We start from the raw sequence: 18560 nt of genomic DNA on the forward strand, positions 1-18560 counted from the left end.
CAAACACATCATCAGCTGATCGTCAGCTGAACAATATCCAAATCGAGTGTGTGCGTGCTTATGTGGTGACATTAAAAATAGAATCAAGATGAAGGTGAGAGTTGAGACAACACCAGCAGGTTAGTGTAGGTGAGCCTATGTATGGTGCGTCCTATTATGATCATCACCACCACCATCATCCTCCTCATCCTCATCACCATCACCAGGGCAGGTGTTGTCAGTGAGCCAGGCCCGAGCTGCCTGTTGTTTCTCTTGTATATCGATGATGTAATGCAGTCGGTTGAGACTGGTTATGATATTTCCGTGTCTCTCCATGCAGGATGGAAGTGGAGGCGAGTGCTGGCAGGGACAGCACCAGGAGGAGAGTAGCAGCAGCGGCGGCAGATGATGCCGGAGGAGGAGGAGGAGGCATGGAGGCTCAGGTTGTACCGCTGGAGCTGTACGACTCTGCAAGAGCCAAAATAGACGCAAATCTCCGCTGGTTGTTTGCCAAAGCTTATGGTATAGGTAAGACTTCCTCTGTGGTTACATCTCACTGTTGAGACCTTGAGTGAGTGTTTGTACTCACAGTATAGGGTGTTTTATTTTTGCATTCATTCACTGTGTATGAAATGAGCTCTGGTTGTGTGACATGGAGACCGAAATGGTTCACTTAGAGAGTGGAGATATATTTCCCGACTAATGATATCAACAACCTTTATAGCCTCTATATGATGTTTGTGCAATGCAATCTAGTGGCCTAAACAGATTGTTAGATGCAAATCATGTTTATTGAGGCATAGCAATTGCACCGGTTCCAAACAAAAACAACACACCTTCTCTAAAGCTTATAAATTGACCAATGGATGAAATAGATATATATATATATATCTAAATATATATATTTAGCCTGGTCTTTATATTGCAGTACTTGTATTATTAGCTGATATACTATAAGCCTATCACATCTGTTTGATATCCAATAAGTGTCACATAATAGCATCAGTGCATTGACCAGAACTGTGCATGAAGGGCTTTGGAAATGTGTTATCAATATTTTGCTTTTGTTACGTAGTTGATAGCAGAGATGCAGACTCTAAATATGTGGATTCAAACCAGGCATGTCATGTTTGTATTGTATGTTATATGTTTCAAACCAGTATGCCACCAGTTTATAGTTGAAGCTAAAAACACCATATCGTTTTTGTTCAAAAGAAGACAGTAAGGATTCATTCCATGTAGATCTCCACTTCCTATTTAGTAAACCACATATTAATGTGTTTACAACCTTCCTGTTAACAAAGATGGATTTATAAATTGTCACACAATAATTTAGTATCATTCATAGTGCCATTTGCCTTTTTGTCTACTTATTTTCACTGTTTAAAGTGAATTATAGTTCATTGATAACATACCAGCAGTCCATGTTTGTGCATGAAGACACAGGCCGATCTCTCATGACAATCCAAAGTCTTTTATGCACAGGTCACTAGCCTTGCCATCTCTGATGAGCTCTACTAAAACATTAAAAATGATTGCTCTACATCGGCAGGCTGTAAGTAAATGTCTGGAAATCAGTGCCTGGATGTGGGTTTGTGTGTCACACTGATTGCTCTCTGAGGAGGGTGCTCAGGGGGTCAGCAGTGCTGTTAATGCAGGCCTACTAGTCTCAGTATGACAATGAGGCATTGGTGAGGCAGACACAGAGACATTCAGTAAAGGAAAAGTCTTTGTCATCATATCCGTTTTATGAGCGAGACATACAGTAGTCTAAGTGTTTCCTTCCTTACAGTGCTGTCTGCTGTGTTGCAGTGGATGACTCAGTAAATTGACTGTAAAGCACGAACGAACCGAAAAAGTAGTAAAGGCTTTGAATGTGGGGTGAGGTGAGGTGAGGTAACCAGCAGCTGAACAGGGAGGATGGCGTAAAAATGAAAGTAAACAGTCCTGAAATGTGTTGCAATTATGTGAACGCACATTCAGGGGCAACCAAAGTTATTACACCACACCAGCAGGTTTGGTATTGCATTAATCTCCCAACAACTGGAGCCTTTTTTATGCTGAGCCTTGATTTTGCTGGTTAAAGCTTTACCCCTCTGTTATCCAACACTGGGTTGTTCCAGGGCAGAGATCAGATGCCCATAATAAACACAAAACCATCAATACCTCCCTGTCAAGCTTCCTGCTTCCCATAATCTGATTGGCTCGTCCTGACAGCGTGCCAGGGACATTAAGGAGCCCTTTTATCAATGGACTGATTTGTAGCCTCATTATCTTGCCTCCATTTTCACCCAGTATTATCAGTACTGGAATTATATGTTTTGAGAGTTAAGTGGCTTAATGTTATATACATAAAATCAGGCATCTGTTTAAATATAATTATAGTTAACAATATGTATTTCACCTCACATTCACCCTGATTTATTTTGGTCATGCCAGTATGAGTCAGAACTTCTTCCTACTTATCTGAACATCATGTTTGGCTGCAACTAAGCCAAGAATTTATGTTCATTATCATTTAATCTGCAGATTACTTTCTCGATTACTTAGTCTAGAGATTACTGCAGATTGCTTGGGTCGACAAAATGTCCGAAAATGGTGACAAAAATCAGTTTTCATTTTGTAGGTCCAGACTGTTGGATGTACAAAACAAGGAATTTTTAGATATTTAGATTAAGATGATATACAACAACAAGAAAAGTAGCAAATCCACACAATTGAGAAGCTGGAACTTGACATTTCTGTCATTTTTGCTCCTCTGTTGATTGACTAATCAATCATAAAATTTTGGGGGTCACAGTATCTCCGCATTAAGATTCTCCTCCACTGTTTGTTGTGAAGTTTTACTCTTTGACGTCCTACTGATTGATGCTCATTTATTCAGTGTTAGCATCGTCATAATGTGGTGCTGGATCTATACATGAAAAATACCAATAATTTAGGTTTGACTAGATTGAATTACAGACATAGAATTTAAGTTTGTATTTGTGAATATGTGGTTATTCTGAGCTTGTAGTAAGCCTGAGTAAATAACCCAGTATATATATATATAGCAGTGATGTGCCCCTGTTATGAAATTATACCTCTTTAAAAAAAACAGTGCATCAGTTTTTTGTCTGCTTTTTCTGACGTCATCCTTAGTCAGTGTAGAGGTCAGAAGAACCAAAACATGCTCATTAGATTAGACTGCAAACCAGACAACACAGTACTGCTGGAGGCACTGTGTTGTCTGTTTGTGCTGGTGTGAAAGTCACCACAGATAGTCACATGTTTAAGTGTTTAATGGGATTGGACCTGAAGGCTTGTGTCTTTGTTCAACACAGCCTGTTTGTTTAAGTCATGGCACTTTTATTAATGGCCTCTGGAGAAACATTTAAATGTTTTCTTAATGTCATTTCTAGAAAACGGAACCACTGGCTTTGTTTTTTGTTTTTTTGTGATTAGAGGCAGAATGTGTTCTTATACTTGCCACTAAATAACTTAATCGTCTGAACCATGATAAAACTTGCTTTACTGAAGGAAGCTCACACTTATCTTTATAAGCTTCATTAGTCTGACTGTTTCACATTTTACACACCTTTACTTCCTAAATATCCGTCTCTGATGAAGTTTTAAGAATAGTAAGTAGACTTTTAGAGGATGAAACAAACCACCAAAATGGGGCTGAGTGAGATTGAGGACTGGTGCACCTGAATCATGAAATAATTTTCTTTGGGGTTTTTAATTAAATTTTACTTAAGGTAGTGTTGCGTGCAATATTTATCGACTGAAGTGGCTCCTAGTTTGCTGTTTGCTAGTTTTCTTGAATGTGACTAGAAAACTTAATAGTTTTATATTTTTTTCTTTTATCATATTTGTCAGTAGTTAGTCACTTAATCCTAAAGCTGCAACACAGATAAATAAAATAACACATCTCGTTTTTATTTTGTTTTATTTACATTAGATTAATAGAGAATGTAAGTGAGAGTCACAGTCAGTACTGGAGCTTTGATGCTAATAACAAATCTGAAAATGATATGATAGTGATAGTAATTTTAACCTAGACACAACAAACACAAACTTGTTTAATAAAGGTCCCTTAAATGTAATCAAAAATTGTCACTATTATATGTGCTGAGTGAGATATTTTACTGTTGAAAATTAAACTTTCATTGTTCTCAGGTGGACAAACTATCTAATGGAAATACAGTTCCTACATTTTATCGTTGGCATTTCTGTACTGTAGTATCTTGTTACTCACAGGTTAACACATATACCCATATAGATGTGTCTTCAATAAGCTGATATCAGCTGCTTTTAGCTCTATTATATTGTGTAATATAAACAATACTTGTAGATGACCTCAAAATAGTGTTGACTGATAGTATGCACAGTAATAATATCAAATCATACAGTGCATTTTCAGCCAGTACCATGAAATGAAACATTAGCATTTTTGGTGACCACTACAAGGTTATATATTGTATATTTATTTACAGTAAGTGCAAGCATATGTGACATATCTCAGAGCTCGCTCAACAGTAGCACATCAAATTGCTTTCATTTCTGCAGGTTCAGACATCTAACTGTGCCTAAAGGGTGCATCGGCTTAAAGGCTATGTTTTCCCAACACATCTCCTGGTGGATTCTCCATTAAGCCGTCCTAATAGAGAGTATAGCTTTGTGTTTCTCCCTGCAGAACCCAGAGTCTAACAGCTCTGCTTGGACCATCGGAAAGGACCTCTGCAGATCAGTCTGACCTTGTGTCTGAAAAATAGGAACAAAGGCTTCCCCTGCTTCCCCTCCCTCCCTCTTGATTTCCCTCACACGTGCACACACCACACACACGCCAGGGTGGGCTTTAAAGCTTGGATCAGGTGGATAATAAACATATAAGGAGTAACTAGGATTAGAGAGGAGGTCCTGCCACCCCCTTCTGAGTCTCCATGCCACACACACACCTCCTGATGTCAGGCTCCATAAAAAACGATTCAGTGAGCAAGCCTTTTGTGAGGAGATGGGACAGCCACCCAGCCCCCACCGGTTATGCTGGCATTTCCCATCACCATCTCCACAGCAACCAGGGAGGATGAGGGGGCATTCAGGGACAGCTGGGACTCAAGAAATTGCTGTGATTGAAGATTGGCTGCAGGAGGAGTTGCAAGATTTGGTTTTGTTGAGAGAAACACAAATGAGACAGATAAACACAGACCTGGAAGGATGCACAATGAGTATTTTTACAAATGTTCTGTGATTCTTAGGCCCATATGGCAGCAAAACACAACAGCAGAGAGTGAAACAGAGACTGGAGGTACACAGTGCCAAGTAAGCAGTCTGCTGTGAAAGACACAGCTGAGGTCTTCAGTGAGCTGTATATCTGAGCTTGCTGTGTGTTTTCCACTGATGGATGTCTTATTTTGCCTTTTCATCTCAGTTAACTAATGGGAAGCAAAATGAGAAAAGAAAGGAGGAGTATTGATTATACTGATGCAATTATGTTGGTATTTTATAGCACTGGTCATATTTTCCTAATTAGCTTCTTTTTTTATACGTGTGATTACTGAGCACTGGCACTAATGTACTCTCATGTTAAAGGAATAGTTTGACATTTTGTAGAATACAATTAGTTTCTTTCCTTGACGAGAGTTAGATCAGAAGATCAATACCACACTTACGTATGTGCTTTAATTACAGAGCTAAAGCTAAGAGGTGATTAGCTTAGCTTAGCATAAAGACTGTAAACAGGGTCAAAGAGGTAGCCTGACCCTGTCCAAAGTTTTGATCCTAAATTAATCCATTATATGTCTTCTGTTTGTAGAACTGAAGTGTAAAAGCGACAATTTGTGTTTTTACAGGGATTTTATGTGTGGTAATGATTTCCTGGAGTCTTCTGATCATGGTGAAGTTGCCAGACATTCAGTAGACACAAACCACAATTTTTAAGTTTTACATGGCTTAAACAAACTAAATATGACATGCTAATTGGATAGTAGAGTAAATTACAAAACTCTGGTGACCTGTCTAGTTCAGTAGTACATTCAGTCCTCTGCAGATTCTGAGTCACCAGTGAGGAGCTCCACAGCTAAGAGCTACTGATTTGGTCAGTGACTCAATAAGTTGGCATAGTTTGAATCTTTATGCTAGGCTAAGCTAAGCTACTGACTTTAGCTTCATGTTACAATAACTGCACTGACATGACAATGGTATTCCCATCCAACTCCTGACAAGAAAGCAAATAAGCGTATTGCTTAACATGTTGAACTGTTATTTTAAGCTGTATATAACTGTATATTGAGTGGAGAGTTATCTGGAAAATAAAATGTAATCAAGACTGGCTGTTTTGACGGATGGAACTACTAAAAGGTTGTGAAATAAGATAATGTCTTTCAAAGGAGAGGGAAATCAACCTTATTTTAAATATAATTTTAAATGGCTTAAATAGCTTTCATCTGTTGCCCTTATCAAAGACATAACCCTGCTGGTTTGCTAACTTCATCAGGCTGTTTTCTGGCTAGCGTCATGTTTGAATAGTCTCTCTGTTGCCTCCTGCCTACCCAGAAAGCGGTGGAAGCTAAATTTCATGAGTGCTTCAGGCCTTAACTCTGGATTAGCATGTCCAAGGCATATAAAAATAGCTGCCTCATGTCTGTGTACATGAGCAGGAAAACACCAGGCTGGCTGGGACAACACAGTCAGCTTAAGTATGAGAGCTAAGTCCTGTTAGCTCATTGGCTTAAAACCTCTGGTCAACCCATCGGCCTCCAGGCTTGCTACCTGGCACGCTGTTTAACCATTGACTTTGGCTGAGTTCTCTCCTCTTGCACTGGTTTCTTCTTAGACAGCCTAATACCTTGCAAGTCTGCGTCCTGAGAGATCCTCTGTTATGTAACATGGTGACACATTGGTGGACACGTGTTTGTGCATAATAGTCTGAGTGTGGCTGCATGGCCTGAAATGTGGCTTAATAAAACTTCAATAGTTTAAAAAAAAACAGGTCAACATTAATTTAAAATCCATGTATGCTTTTCATTATTCTTCTTTCCAGATCACATCCCTGCTGACCTGCGGGACCCCTTCTACACTGACCAGTATGAGCAGGAACACATTAAGCCCCCCATCATCCACCTGCTGCTATCTGGAGAGCTCTACTGCCGGGTGTGTGGGTTCATCCTGCACGCTGAGCAGGCAGCCTCGCTCCAAAGCCATCAGTCTGTCATCCAGGCCCTCTCCAGGAAAGGCATCTATGTCCTGGAGACCGACAACACACCAGTCTCCAGTCGGGACCTTAGCTCGGCTCCCATAAAAATGGTGGGTAGTTTAATCCAAATATCTGAAAGATGTCAATCAGCAAATTAAAAAGTGGAAGTAGTGCATATAAGTATTATTATCTGCTGTCTATGGCACACAATGCAAAAGGTGTTTTTTAACCACAATCTAAGGGCACTTTCACACCACTAGTTTGATTATTTGGTCCGCACCAGGCAGTTAAAATTGTTACTATGTAGCATACAGACTGCGGTGTGGTCCGTGTTCACACCTGCAAACGAATCAAGATTGGTCTGACTGACGTTCCCTCATCTTTCGGTAGGTCGGCATTTAGTGCGGAGTGTGATTGATGCTTTCACACCAATGAAAACGAACCGAACTAAGAGCTTTTGGTCCGAATGGACTGTTTAGTGCGCACCAACTGCTGTTGGTGTGAAAGCGCCCTAAGAGATGCTCCATCACTGAGTTGCCATGGAAACAGGGCAGGACTTACAGCCTGCTAAAAACAAAATCCTTACTAGCCTACACATGAAAAGGTTGCTGAAGTCCTTGTCCTGACTTACTGCCATTTCTATGACTCACACACAGTATTATAATGGTGTGAAAAGGCAAAGGTTTATGTGGGAGAAACATTTTCACTGCAATGAAACATCACCTGAATATCAACTCTTTCTCAGTAGACTTCAAAACATGACCTTGATTTTTGATTCTGAAATTTTATAGAGAATGAATAGGTGTATCTGAGTCTCTTCAGTGTCTCCATTTGAGCTAAATATGAATCTAGAGTATAAGCTGTATTCATATTGACACTTTACAACTCAACATAAACCGTTTGTCAGCTGGCCTTGTTGACTTTTGTGCCTTCACACTTGTCAGATATAATTAATACAGTACCTCTGAGCAGTGAGTTCATAGTAAATTAAAAATTCTTAGCCTTTTGGCTCATTTTGCTTCATGAATATTTTAGGTACACACTCTTAAAACCTGCAAAACCTGTCTCGTCCACTGATGAATTATTTATCCCATTTCTCTTGGCTCACATTTGGCAGTTGCAAGAAAAGTCACATTAGCTCTTGGCCAGATGGCAAGTGTAGGTTGCCAGCTTATTTGGTGATACTTCTTCAAGTGTAAAAACCTTTTATTCCCTGACTAAATAATGGTCTAAGTATTCTTATTTAAAAATCAGAAATCCCATTGAAATCATCTCTGTTTAATTTTGTATGTAACTACAATGTAACCACTTAAGGAATACTGTGTTTGTCTTGCATAATTGACTCTCTGCAGGCCCAGCAAGAGTAGATTGAAGACCATGTATGGAAAGTGTGAAAACATGAATGACTTTGTAGCATGTTAAATCAGACATGGGGCAGGAATGTCATTGAATAGTAACAATATACAGTATAGCCCATCAAATCCAAAATTATCTTGCTGTTGTTACATTCAAAGACAACTCATAATCTCTTCCTGTTTATTATGTTATTCCAGAGCTCCCACATCCACCTCATTGATGCCCTGATGATGGCCTACACAGTGGAGATGATCAGCATTGAGAGGGTTGTATCCAGTGTCAAGCGCTTTTCGAACTTCAGTGCCTCCAAGGAGCTGCCTTTTGACCTGGAAGACGCAATGGTCTTTTGGATCAACAAGGTAAGAAACCAAACATTCACGTATTTATGTTTGCGTTTGAGTATTCTTTCACTTGCGTTGACCTACAGTATCATTGTCGCTTAAAGGTGAACATGAAGATGAGGGAGATCTCAGAAAAAGAGCTGAAAATGAAACAACATTTGCTGGAATCACCTAGTCACCAGAAGGTATCCCCCCTCTCTCCTCGTTTCTTTCTTTCACTGCCTCAGAAAGAAGCTCCTCTATGTAACACACTGTCTTTCTTTAGTGACGTTGTTGTCTTTGTCTATTGTCCTCCTGGCTGTGATTTCACTCGCATGATGTATCTTGTCCTCACTGGGTGCATTAACTGTAACGGGTGTAGGTTTTGTCATCAGATCTTGCTTGCGTTGTGATCTGATGAGCACTTCATGTCACCTTCTGATCACGGATTCAAACACAACTTTGAAGTGTGTGGCATGGTTTGGTTCCTATCAGCCAATCAGAAAAGGAAAATTGACTGAAATAATGGGACAGCACACGGTGTAACTGTACTCATGAAACTTTAAAATTATAATACACAAATGTAGTTCTTTATTCTCATAGTTCTATTTCTTCATTTCCCTATTCTCTGTTAAACTACATATCCTTGACTCATCCAGCCTAACTCTTTCCAGTTGTAAAATCAGATCTGTCTCCATGGTAACTGGGGATAATCTGATTCATTATCACTGTATCTGACCCTTGACTTGTCTGCTGCTCTTCCTGTTTGTGTCTCCCCCCTAAATTCCTCCCCTTCCTGCCTCTTGGACACTAGTCTCCCTCCAAATGGTACTGGAAGCTTGTACCTGTAAGTGCCACCGACGTAGCAACTTCCAATATGTGTGCGTGTGTGTATGTGTGTGTCTTTAAAGTGTATAATTGTCAGTGTTATATTGGGACATCACAATGTGACAGCTAAAGTAAAAATAAACTAACTGGCCAAACAAGAAATTAGCCAGGCATTATTAAGACTAGTTTTATATAGAATGGTGTGACATTTAAATACAGTGATATGACACAGCGCCCCTTGGTGGCAAAGGAAGAAATAGCACACTCACAAAACTCCTCCCTTTTTTATTTGCTTTTTACCTTGCATGAAACCTTAGGGAGTTGTTTAATTTTTCAGCTCAGTTACATGTTCATCACTCCTCTCAGAATGCGCACACACACACACACACACACACACACACACACACACACACACACACACACACACACACACACACACACACACACACACAAACACATCACTGTGTCTACTCCTTGTGTGGTTTCTTCTTTTTTGTTGATTTTTGTTGTGAAACCCTGAAACCTGATGAACTACCAGGCCCTTCTAAGTCTTTGTTGCCATAAACAACCTGTATGGAGCCACTCATCCAGTCATGGCTTGCCTCATTTTATTAACTTCTTCCCAATCATCTCGTTCTTCCTTCACCAGCCTGATTTAATGCATGCTCTGGCCCATTGCTTATTGGAGCCTGTGGAGTTCTCCCGTGTGGTAATGTACTCCCCATTGACCCTTTTATCCTTTCATCCTATCCCTTATTGTATTTTTCTTTTTTTTTTTTAAATCATTGATCACGTGCATCTCAGTCTTTGTTAAATTCTTGTACCTGAAAGGGATTACTATCTTTAAGAGTTGCGTGAAAATACAAACACTATTACAGTACCATATGACAGATCAGATGTCTCTTTAAAAGACCTTAACTGATACATGATAAGCACATGATATGTGTTAAAGAGAGCTAGAAAATAATAAATGATCAAAAATAATTTACATGGTGAATATTGTTCTGTGTGCATGTGATAAGTGAGCATGTGGCTCCGTTTTGATGAGATTAGTTTATCTGAACTTGGGCCCTCTGTGGTTGCGTAGGTACGTTATCGCAGAGATCACCTGTCAGGTCGGACACTTCAACACTTCCCCCTGTTGGACGACCTGTTGAAGGATATTTCTGACGGCTCGGCACTACTAGCTTTGATCCACTTTTATTGCCCAGAACTCATCAGACTGGAAGGTATAGTAACACTCTACTACTAGAGCCACTGAAGAAAGGCATTAGATACTGTAGTTGTTCACTTCCTGGAGCCCCTCATGCCGAAGGTTATATGATCTTTTAAGATCTTCTGACTTGCATTAGAAATAGGTTTAAAAGACCTTGTTCTACCACTTACCTATCATAGAACGCAATATTCTGTAGATGATAGTGTTGACTGTTCTGTGCATCCTGTTTTTTGCAGATATCTGTCTGAAGGAGGTCCCCTCCATAGCAGACAGCATCTACAACATCCAGCTATTGAAGGAGTTCTCTAATGAATACCTGAACAAGTGCTTCTATATGAAGCCTGAGGACATATTGTATTCTCCACCAGTACTGAGGGTGAGCCAAAAAAACCCAGAAAATACCTTAAACCTGCATTAATTGCATTTCGGACATTTATGACTAGGTGATGACGAAGTAAACGCTACACTGACATAGAAGTAAACGCTACACTGACCTTTTAAAGTTAAAATGGCAATCATGTTAACAAATGGGGCCTATATTTTCAGATCCTGATGACGCATTTAATTGGACTTGTGGTTGTGTCCTCCTGAAAAAGTTTATCTCTGTTTTACTATGTTAAATGCCTGGATCATTCTGCTTACTTATGCTATGCTTAAAAACAGACAAATCTGCACATTTTCAGGTTAATTTTGTAAGGAAATTACGTGTGTTAAATATTCCATCAAATTCAATGTGGTTAGCTAGAAAGTACCTTCGTCTGACTTTTCTTTCGACACAAGAACCTCAGTATATCAGAGGTTTTTGTGGTTTAAAATAGTGCTGATAAGAGTGCTGAGTCTGAATCAAAACTGTAAAATCACAGGCTGTAACACCAAAACAAAGGTCTTAAAGATAAGCTAAGAGGCTCTGTAGCGTTCAGGGGAACTGCAGAGTGAGGTTGGGTTTGTTATAACAATTGACCTCTTTCAAATACACAGTCATGTGATCCATTGAGATATAAAAATTTGGACTACGTTAGCTTTAAGGAACACACTGCAGTATTCATTGCTGTGCCTTGCCACTAAACTTGACCTTGTATCTTGCAGCATAACATGATGGTGTTCATTGCTGAGCTCTTCTGGTGGTGTGAGGTTGTAAAGCCTGACTTTGTACAGCCCAGGGACCTTCAGGAAATCAGAGATGGTAATGCATGCTGTCTTAATGTATTCTGTTAACATTTATTGAATTGCTAATGGGTCTTCTTCTAATGGTTAATATCCCCTTCTACAATTTTTGTAGTGAGATTGCTGCTGCAGCCGAAGAGTTCTCGAAGCCATGTACCCATCTCCAATGTCACTAAACGTAGTTTCCTGACATCATCAAACTCTGCTGACGTCTTGACCACGCCCCCAAGCCCTGACCTCGGGTAATATACAGTAACTGTGTTTTTCAGAAACACCACACATAACCTGTTTCACTTTCAAGTTACTGTTTTATAAATTAATGTTCTATACTTTTTCACATTACATTATTACAATATCACACATAACTATATGGTAACATCTTAGAAGTCAAACCAGATTTAATTGTAAAAATTTAATATCTCTCTATTTCCCTCACAGCACTAAACAAAGCTCATTAAGCCCATCTCACTCTCTCCTGCCACTGAGACAGCGACAACAGAAGAGGCTTGAGGATGACACTTCAGGTAATGAAATATGTACTTAAGTGCTGAGTTTGCTGACTCAAGTGACAAAGATCTTCAAACTTTATATAATCACAGGCCTGAGGGCAGAGAAAATGGAGAGGGAAGATACAGACCTTTCGATTGTAATCTTAATGCAAGTTATTTTCTTGTTTTTTCCTTGTCTGTCCACTTCAAACATAAAACAATGTACTTTATCAGTTCTTAATTAATAACTTTTAATAACTTTTAATAACAGAGATTCTGTCGGGGACTGAATTTAATGTTTAGAGTTATTTTTATATTAGATTATTGTGGGGTCATCTTAATATTGTAGTTTGGGAATTCCTCAGTTTGTTGAAATCAACCATTGATATTGCATGTTTTGATCGTCCATTTTCTAATACAGATACTTTCTTTGTACAGAGCTGAGTAATCGGTCCAACTCTCTGACACGTTCTGATGGGCAGAATCAGGGAGCAGTACTGGCCTGGCCAGAGAGGAGGCAGAGGTGAGCAGTTTAATACAACCTTCACAGTTACTCTATTTAATCTAGAGGCAGGTACAGTTATAACAGAAGATTTATTGTTTCTTGATTGATTTCACTCAGCTTGCTTTAATCATATTCCTCCCTCTCTCTCTCTCCAGACCCTTATCACAGCCAGTCCCCTATGCCCTCCACTTTCCTCTCGAGGATGATACAGACAACATCAGCCTCGCTCGCTCCATCAGCAAAGACAGCTTGGCCTCCAACATTATGAGTATTACCCCCAGTCACTTGCTGGGGTCAGGAGCACTGTCTCAACACAGACTCTCTGGTCAAAGTCTTCTCAGTCACATTCGAATAGAGGATGAGGAGGAGGAAATAGAGGAGGAGGAGCTGGTTGCTGTTATCCACCCTCCTGTGTTTTCCAGACAACGACTTGAGAGTGACATGGAGCAGGATGAGCTGGAAGTTCACAATGCAACCCCCACCTCAAGGGTTTCTAATAGTCGCTGCTCTCCTCGCCTTGATGCGGGTCCTTTTACTCCAGACCACCAGGCAGACAGCTACTATCTGGAGCCGTTGATGCCTGCCGTCCCTAAGCCAGCCAAAGAGAAGAGCATCAGTCTGAACAAGGAGGAGGAGAGTGGTGAGAGTCGCTCTAGAGCAGCGCTAGCTTACAGGAAAACAACCACCAGTGGCCCAACCACCTCACAGAAGAAAGCTCTGGTGTCTGAGGCAAACAGAAGCACTTTTACACCCACACCTATGGCAGAATCAGTCCCAAGCGCTCTAAGGCCACCCACGGAAGGGTCGACAGGCACCCCTCAGCCTGTGAAGAAACAGCCCCAAGGTTTTTTTCTTCATTTGTCGTCAGGAGAGCTAGACCACCACAGTCCTTTATCCAGTGGGATGGATGTAGGACTTGACTCTGACTCAGACATTGCAGATCTTGAGGAAGATGATGAGGACGATGATCAGATGGAGCTGACTAGAGAGGTGGTGAGGAGAGGAAAGGGAAAATTCTTAGAAGAGGGTGAGGTGTGTGTATTTGGAGAGGGAGAGGGGGAGTCAGCCAAGCTGAGGGAAGACTTAAAGGTGAGTGAGCGGGATGATAAGGAAGACGGCAGTGGGCGCTCAAGTCCTTGCCTCAGTACGATATCCTGGGCAAGCAGCTGCAGTGCTTCAGGCAGCACTAGTGTCAAAATGACCAGCTTTGCAGAGAGAAAGCTCCTTAAACTTGCCCTCCGTGATGGATTCTCAAGTACCAGCAGCTCCCAAAAGACCACACCAGATGGCTCGGAGATTACCCCCTGCCCTCCTTGGCAGCTGAGGAGTGAGGGCAGCTCCAGCTGGGTGGGGAAGGAGCCTGCTTCAGTGTTGGGAAAGAATATGATGGTGAGTCCATCAGTAGTGCCTTCAGAGCTGCTGCAACTGCACATGCAGCTAGAAGAGCAAAGACGTGCTATAGAGTATCAAAAGAAGAAGATGGAGACCCTATCAGCACGTCAGAGACTAAAGCTAGGGAAAGCTGCATTCTTAAACATCGTGAAGAAGGGTGGAGGGAAGAGTGAAACACTTCCCCTGCCCCTGAAACACTCCACCTCCTCAGAACTAGCTGGTGCTGACAAGAGTAAATTGAAAACCCAGTCCTGCAAAGATGACTCCTGTCTTGATGCTCTGAAAGTCCAGGCTAAGGCAGGTCAAACAGATGGAGGAAAGATAAACAGAGACAACAGGCTGAACACCTTGCCCCAGGGTAATGGAGCTGAACCTGACATGAATGAATGTTCCCGCTCCATAGATCTCCTCAATGAAGCTATTAGTTCTATTCAGCAGCAGATGATGCAGCTCTCCTTACAACAAGACCGACTGATGAAGCAGAGCGCGGCCTCACCGCCAGATCCTGTACAATCAGAACCTAGCACAACTCTCAACACAACACAAACCCCCACATCACCCTCTACCTCAGACTCTAGATCGTACGCAGTTCACTTTGTCGATATCGGTGGCAGCAATACTGCTCCCACTCGCCGTCCTCCCAAACTTAGCTCCAGCCAACGCAACAAAGCCTCAGAGCGAAAGCAGACAAACGAGAACAGCAAGACGGCTTCGATCAAGTCTGATAGTCCATGCACGCCCTCTCCTACAGAATATACTTATGGTGGGCAGGAGGCAGGGATTACTGAGAGCTCCAGGTTAGAGAGAGGCACCACCTTCAGAGTTCATGATGACCCCAACCAACGCAGCTGTGGAGAGGGAAATGGGCGATTCTCAGACAAACCCCAATCACAGGACCCGCCAGTCATCTCCAATACATCCACATCTTTGTCACAGGCTGCAGAGAGAGAAGAGAACCAGGTTGGCAACTCAGGGACGGAGGCCATAGGTGGAGGGGTCAAGGGTCAACTGATTGAGGTCGACTTGTCAGAGCTTAAGGACTCAGTGAAAGATGGCAGCACAGATTTAACAGACTGCACAGCAGAGGGCGAGCAGAAGAATGTACTAGGCTTCTTCTTTAAGGTAAACTTCAGAATATCTGCATATTCATGAGCGCTAAAGAGAAGAGTACCATCCAAAAAGCATAAATAGTATTTGAATAATGAGTATTCTCCTCTGTTTTCCAGGATGATGAGAAGGCAGAAGATGAAATGGCAAAGCGTCGTGCTGCCTTCCTTCTCAAACAGCAGCGCAAAGCCGAAGAGGCGAGAATTCGCAAACAACAGCAAGAAGTAGAGAGTGAGGTTAAACGTGACGAGGCTAGGTATGTTTTCACACACTCTAACAACATGGATAAGGGATTGTCTAAGGTGGATATAGGTGTATACAGGATTATATATTTGTCACACACTGAAATGGAATTAAATCTTTTTCCTTTTTTCAAGGCGTAAGGCAGAAGAGGATCGTGTTCGTAAAGAAGAGGAAAAGGCACGACGAGAGCTAATAAAGCAGGAATATCTGCAGAGGAAGCAGCAAGCACTGATGGAGGAGCAGGGTCTGGTCAAGCCTCGCCCACGGACTAAATCCCGCAGGAGCAGGCCCAAGTCACTGCACCGAGAAGAGTCCAACAGCCTCTCCAAAGGATCTGCCACACGTAAGGGCACCTTATCCTCTTCAAGGGCTTATATTTTTGTCTACTACTCCTGTCTGTCTACATGCTGTCGTGTAATCAAGTACACTGTTGTATGTGTATTTTCCATTCAGTTCACTTGTGCACATTGGTTGTCATGCTCTGAGTGTGCACCTGTGTGTTGTGCAGGTCATTCTCTGAAGGTGTCCATGTTGATCAAAGCCCAGGGCTCAGCAGCAGGCTGCAGGGGAGGTGAACCTTCAAACCTGCTCTGCATGATGTGATATCAAGCATACACAGCCCATAAAAATAGTTGTTGAACCAATCCCTCAATAGTTTAAAATCCAAGTCTGATATGGCAATGATCTATTTGTCATAATCACAGGAGTTGTTAATAAAAATCTAGTTAGTATTTAGAAAAACGTTACAGGATTTGGCCCATTGCCTGTCATGTGGAAATTGAACAGGTGTGGGATTGACAAACAACACTGCTGTTTTATTTAGTAAGGTAACTGTTACTAAATCCTTCTGTCTCTGCGACTTCCAGCTGATCTGAGCAGTCATCGTGGATCCACACTGTCTTTGGCTACTGAGGCAGACAGTGTCATTTCTGGCGGGGCGGAGTCACAGAGGTGAGTTCAAGCTCAAGCTCAACTTTATTGTCATTCCAAATCTACACAGAGTGACATCCTGTTTAATGGAGATTATCAGTTCCTATCTTGTATATCAGCATCGTTATTTGATTCACTAATGGGTACGTCTTCTAGGGCTGGATCTGTGTGCTCTATGGAGTCATTCCCTATGCTGAGCAGAGCATCTAGCAGGAACATGGAGAGGGACTGGGAAAGTGCGTCCATAGCCTCTTCTATCACTTCAACAGAGTACAATGGTGAGCAGTAATGCAGAGAACCTATTTATTTATGTCTTGCTTAGTAAGCTATTTAGCTTCAGGGAGAAGGTGAATAAGCATATTTCCCAAAATGTTGAACTATTCCTTTAAAAACATGCAAACGTTTATCCATTTCTCTTATTTGTCTCTTATGTTATATTTTGTTTGTCAAAGGTCCGAAACTTTTCAAAGAGCCAAGTTCCAAGTCCAACAAGCCAATCATCATCAACGCCATCGCACACTGCTGCCTGGCCGGAAAGGTCAATGAGGGTCAGAAGAATTTTGTTCTGGAGGTAAGTGTGATCGCTTCAAATTAATTTATTGAGTTTGAATTTTATTTTTTGTGTAAGTTGGCAAACGTAGATTTGGTTCTTACACAGTTATGTCTCGGAGTTGTGTTTTTCCACATTCAATAATTACGTTTCATTAATGTCTGATTACAGGAGCTGGAGAAGTGTGAGTCCAATCATCTGATCATCCTCTTCCGTGACGGCGGGTGCCAGTTCCGCGCCATTTACTGTTTCTCACCAGACACTGAGGAGATCGTCAAATTCACAGGCACAGGGCCACGCTTTATCACCCGGAAGATGATTGACAAGCTCTACAAGTACAGCTCGGACCGCAAGCAGTTCACCGTCATCCCCGCCAAGTCTGTCTCGGTCAGCATAGACGCCCTGACCATCCACAATCAACTCTGGCAGGCCAAGAGACCAGGCAGTGCACGGAGGAAGTGAGAAAAAAAGAGAGGGAAAGGAGAGATGGACAATTGTGACAGTTTTTGATGTATCTATTACTGTTGGGCAGGACCCAATAATCTTGGAGATGACTGACACACGATCATGTGACTGATGTGTTTTAGACAGTGGGGTTAGCCTGCCAGTGCAAGTGGGAGGGGTACGACATGCTCTCATGAATGGAGATGTCAGTCTGGAGCAGTGTGAGAATACAACACACCTGCCAACTAAATGCACTGCAATGATTTTTTTCTTTTTGTTTTGTTACCATTTTATTTTGCATGTCACACTTTTGTGTTATGATTGGTAGGTACGTTCTACATTTAATTGGCACTATTGATGATGGACTTAAGAGGAAATGGACCCTCAAGTTGAATACTGCTGAATCTTCATACTACTGATACAAAGTGCAACTACAGACATGTTGTGGTGAACATTCACTCTTTGCTATATCAGCTTGGCAAAAAAAACCCTACAGCTGTGATAAATCCAGGCTCCAGAGCCCCTATTTATTCACCATTTACTACTACTGGTCAGTGCTTTCATGAAGAGGGAGCTTTGAACAAATGTTTTTTTAATCAAAGTATGGAATGGATGTCAGTGTGTGGTATTGTCCAGTCTTGTTTTCTATTTAGTGTGTTTGGAGAAGTGTGTGAGTATTTGTGTTTGGAGAGAGCTGTATGCACCAGGCTCTGAATGTGTTTACTGGCTCTTTACTGGATTATGCTTTAAAACTTCTGTCATGCAACAGAAAAATGGAACAAGGCAACAAAACATTTCTTTTTTTCTTTTCTTTTTTTTTTTTTTTTAGTTTGAGAGCTGCTGTTCCAGTGGAAGAGAAGT

The 18560-nt window shown here is 41.4% G+C and overlaps 1 protein-coding gene across 1 annotated transcript; it reads left to right on the plus strand.

Annotated features, from left to right (window-relative positions):
• The first annotated feature begins 320 nt into the window (after positions 1-320).
• Positions 321-17717, plus strand: camsap1a (calmodulin regulated spectrin-associated protein 1a). Its single transcript, XM_053339911.1, has 19 exons — positions 321-507; positions 7004-7266; positions 8710-8871; positions 8958-9038; positions 9647-9679; positions 10748-10889; positions 11113-11252; positions 11963-12059; positions 12156-12282; positions 12479-12564; positions 12967-13051; positions 13189-15547; positions 15652-15788; positions 15910-16118; positions 16284-16346; positions 16642-16726; positions 16862-16983; positions 17158-17276; positions 17427-17717. The coding sequence occupies exons 1-19, from the start codon at positions 321-323 to the stop codon at positions 17715-17717; spliced, it is 4788 nt and encodes a 1595-aa protein (XP_053195886.1).
• The last annotated feature ends 843 nt before the right edge of the window (positions 17718-18560 follow it).

Source organism: Scomber japonicus, chromosome 19 (genome assembly GCF_027409825.1).
Source record: "Scomber japonicus isolate fScoJap1 chromosome 19, fScoJap1.pri, whole genome shotgun sequence".
NCBI lineage: Eukaryota > Metazoa > Chordata > Actinopteri > Scombriformes > Scombridae > Scomber > Scomber japonicus.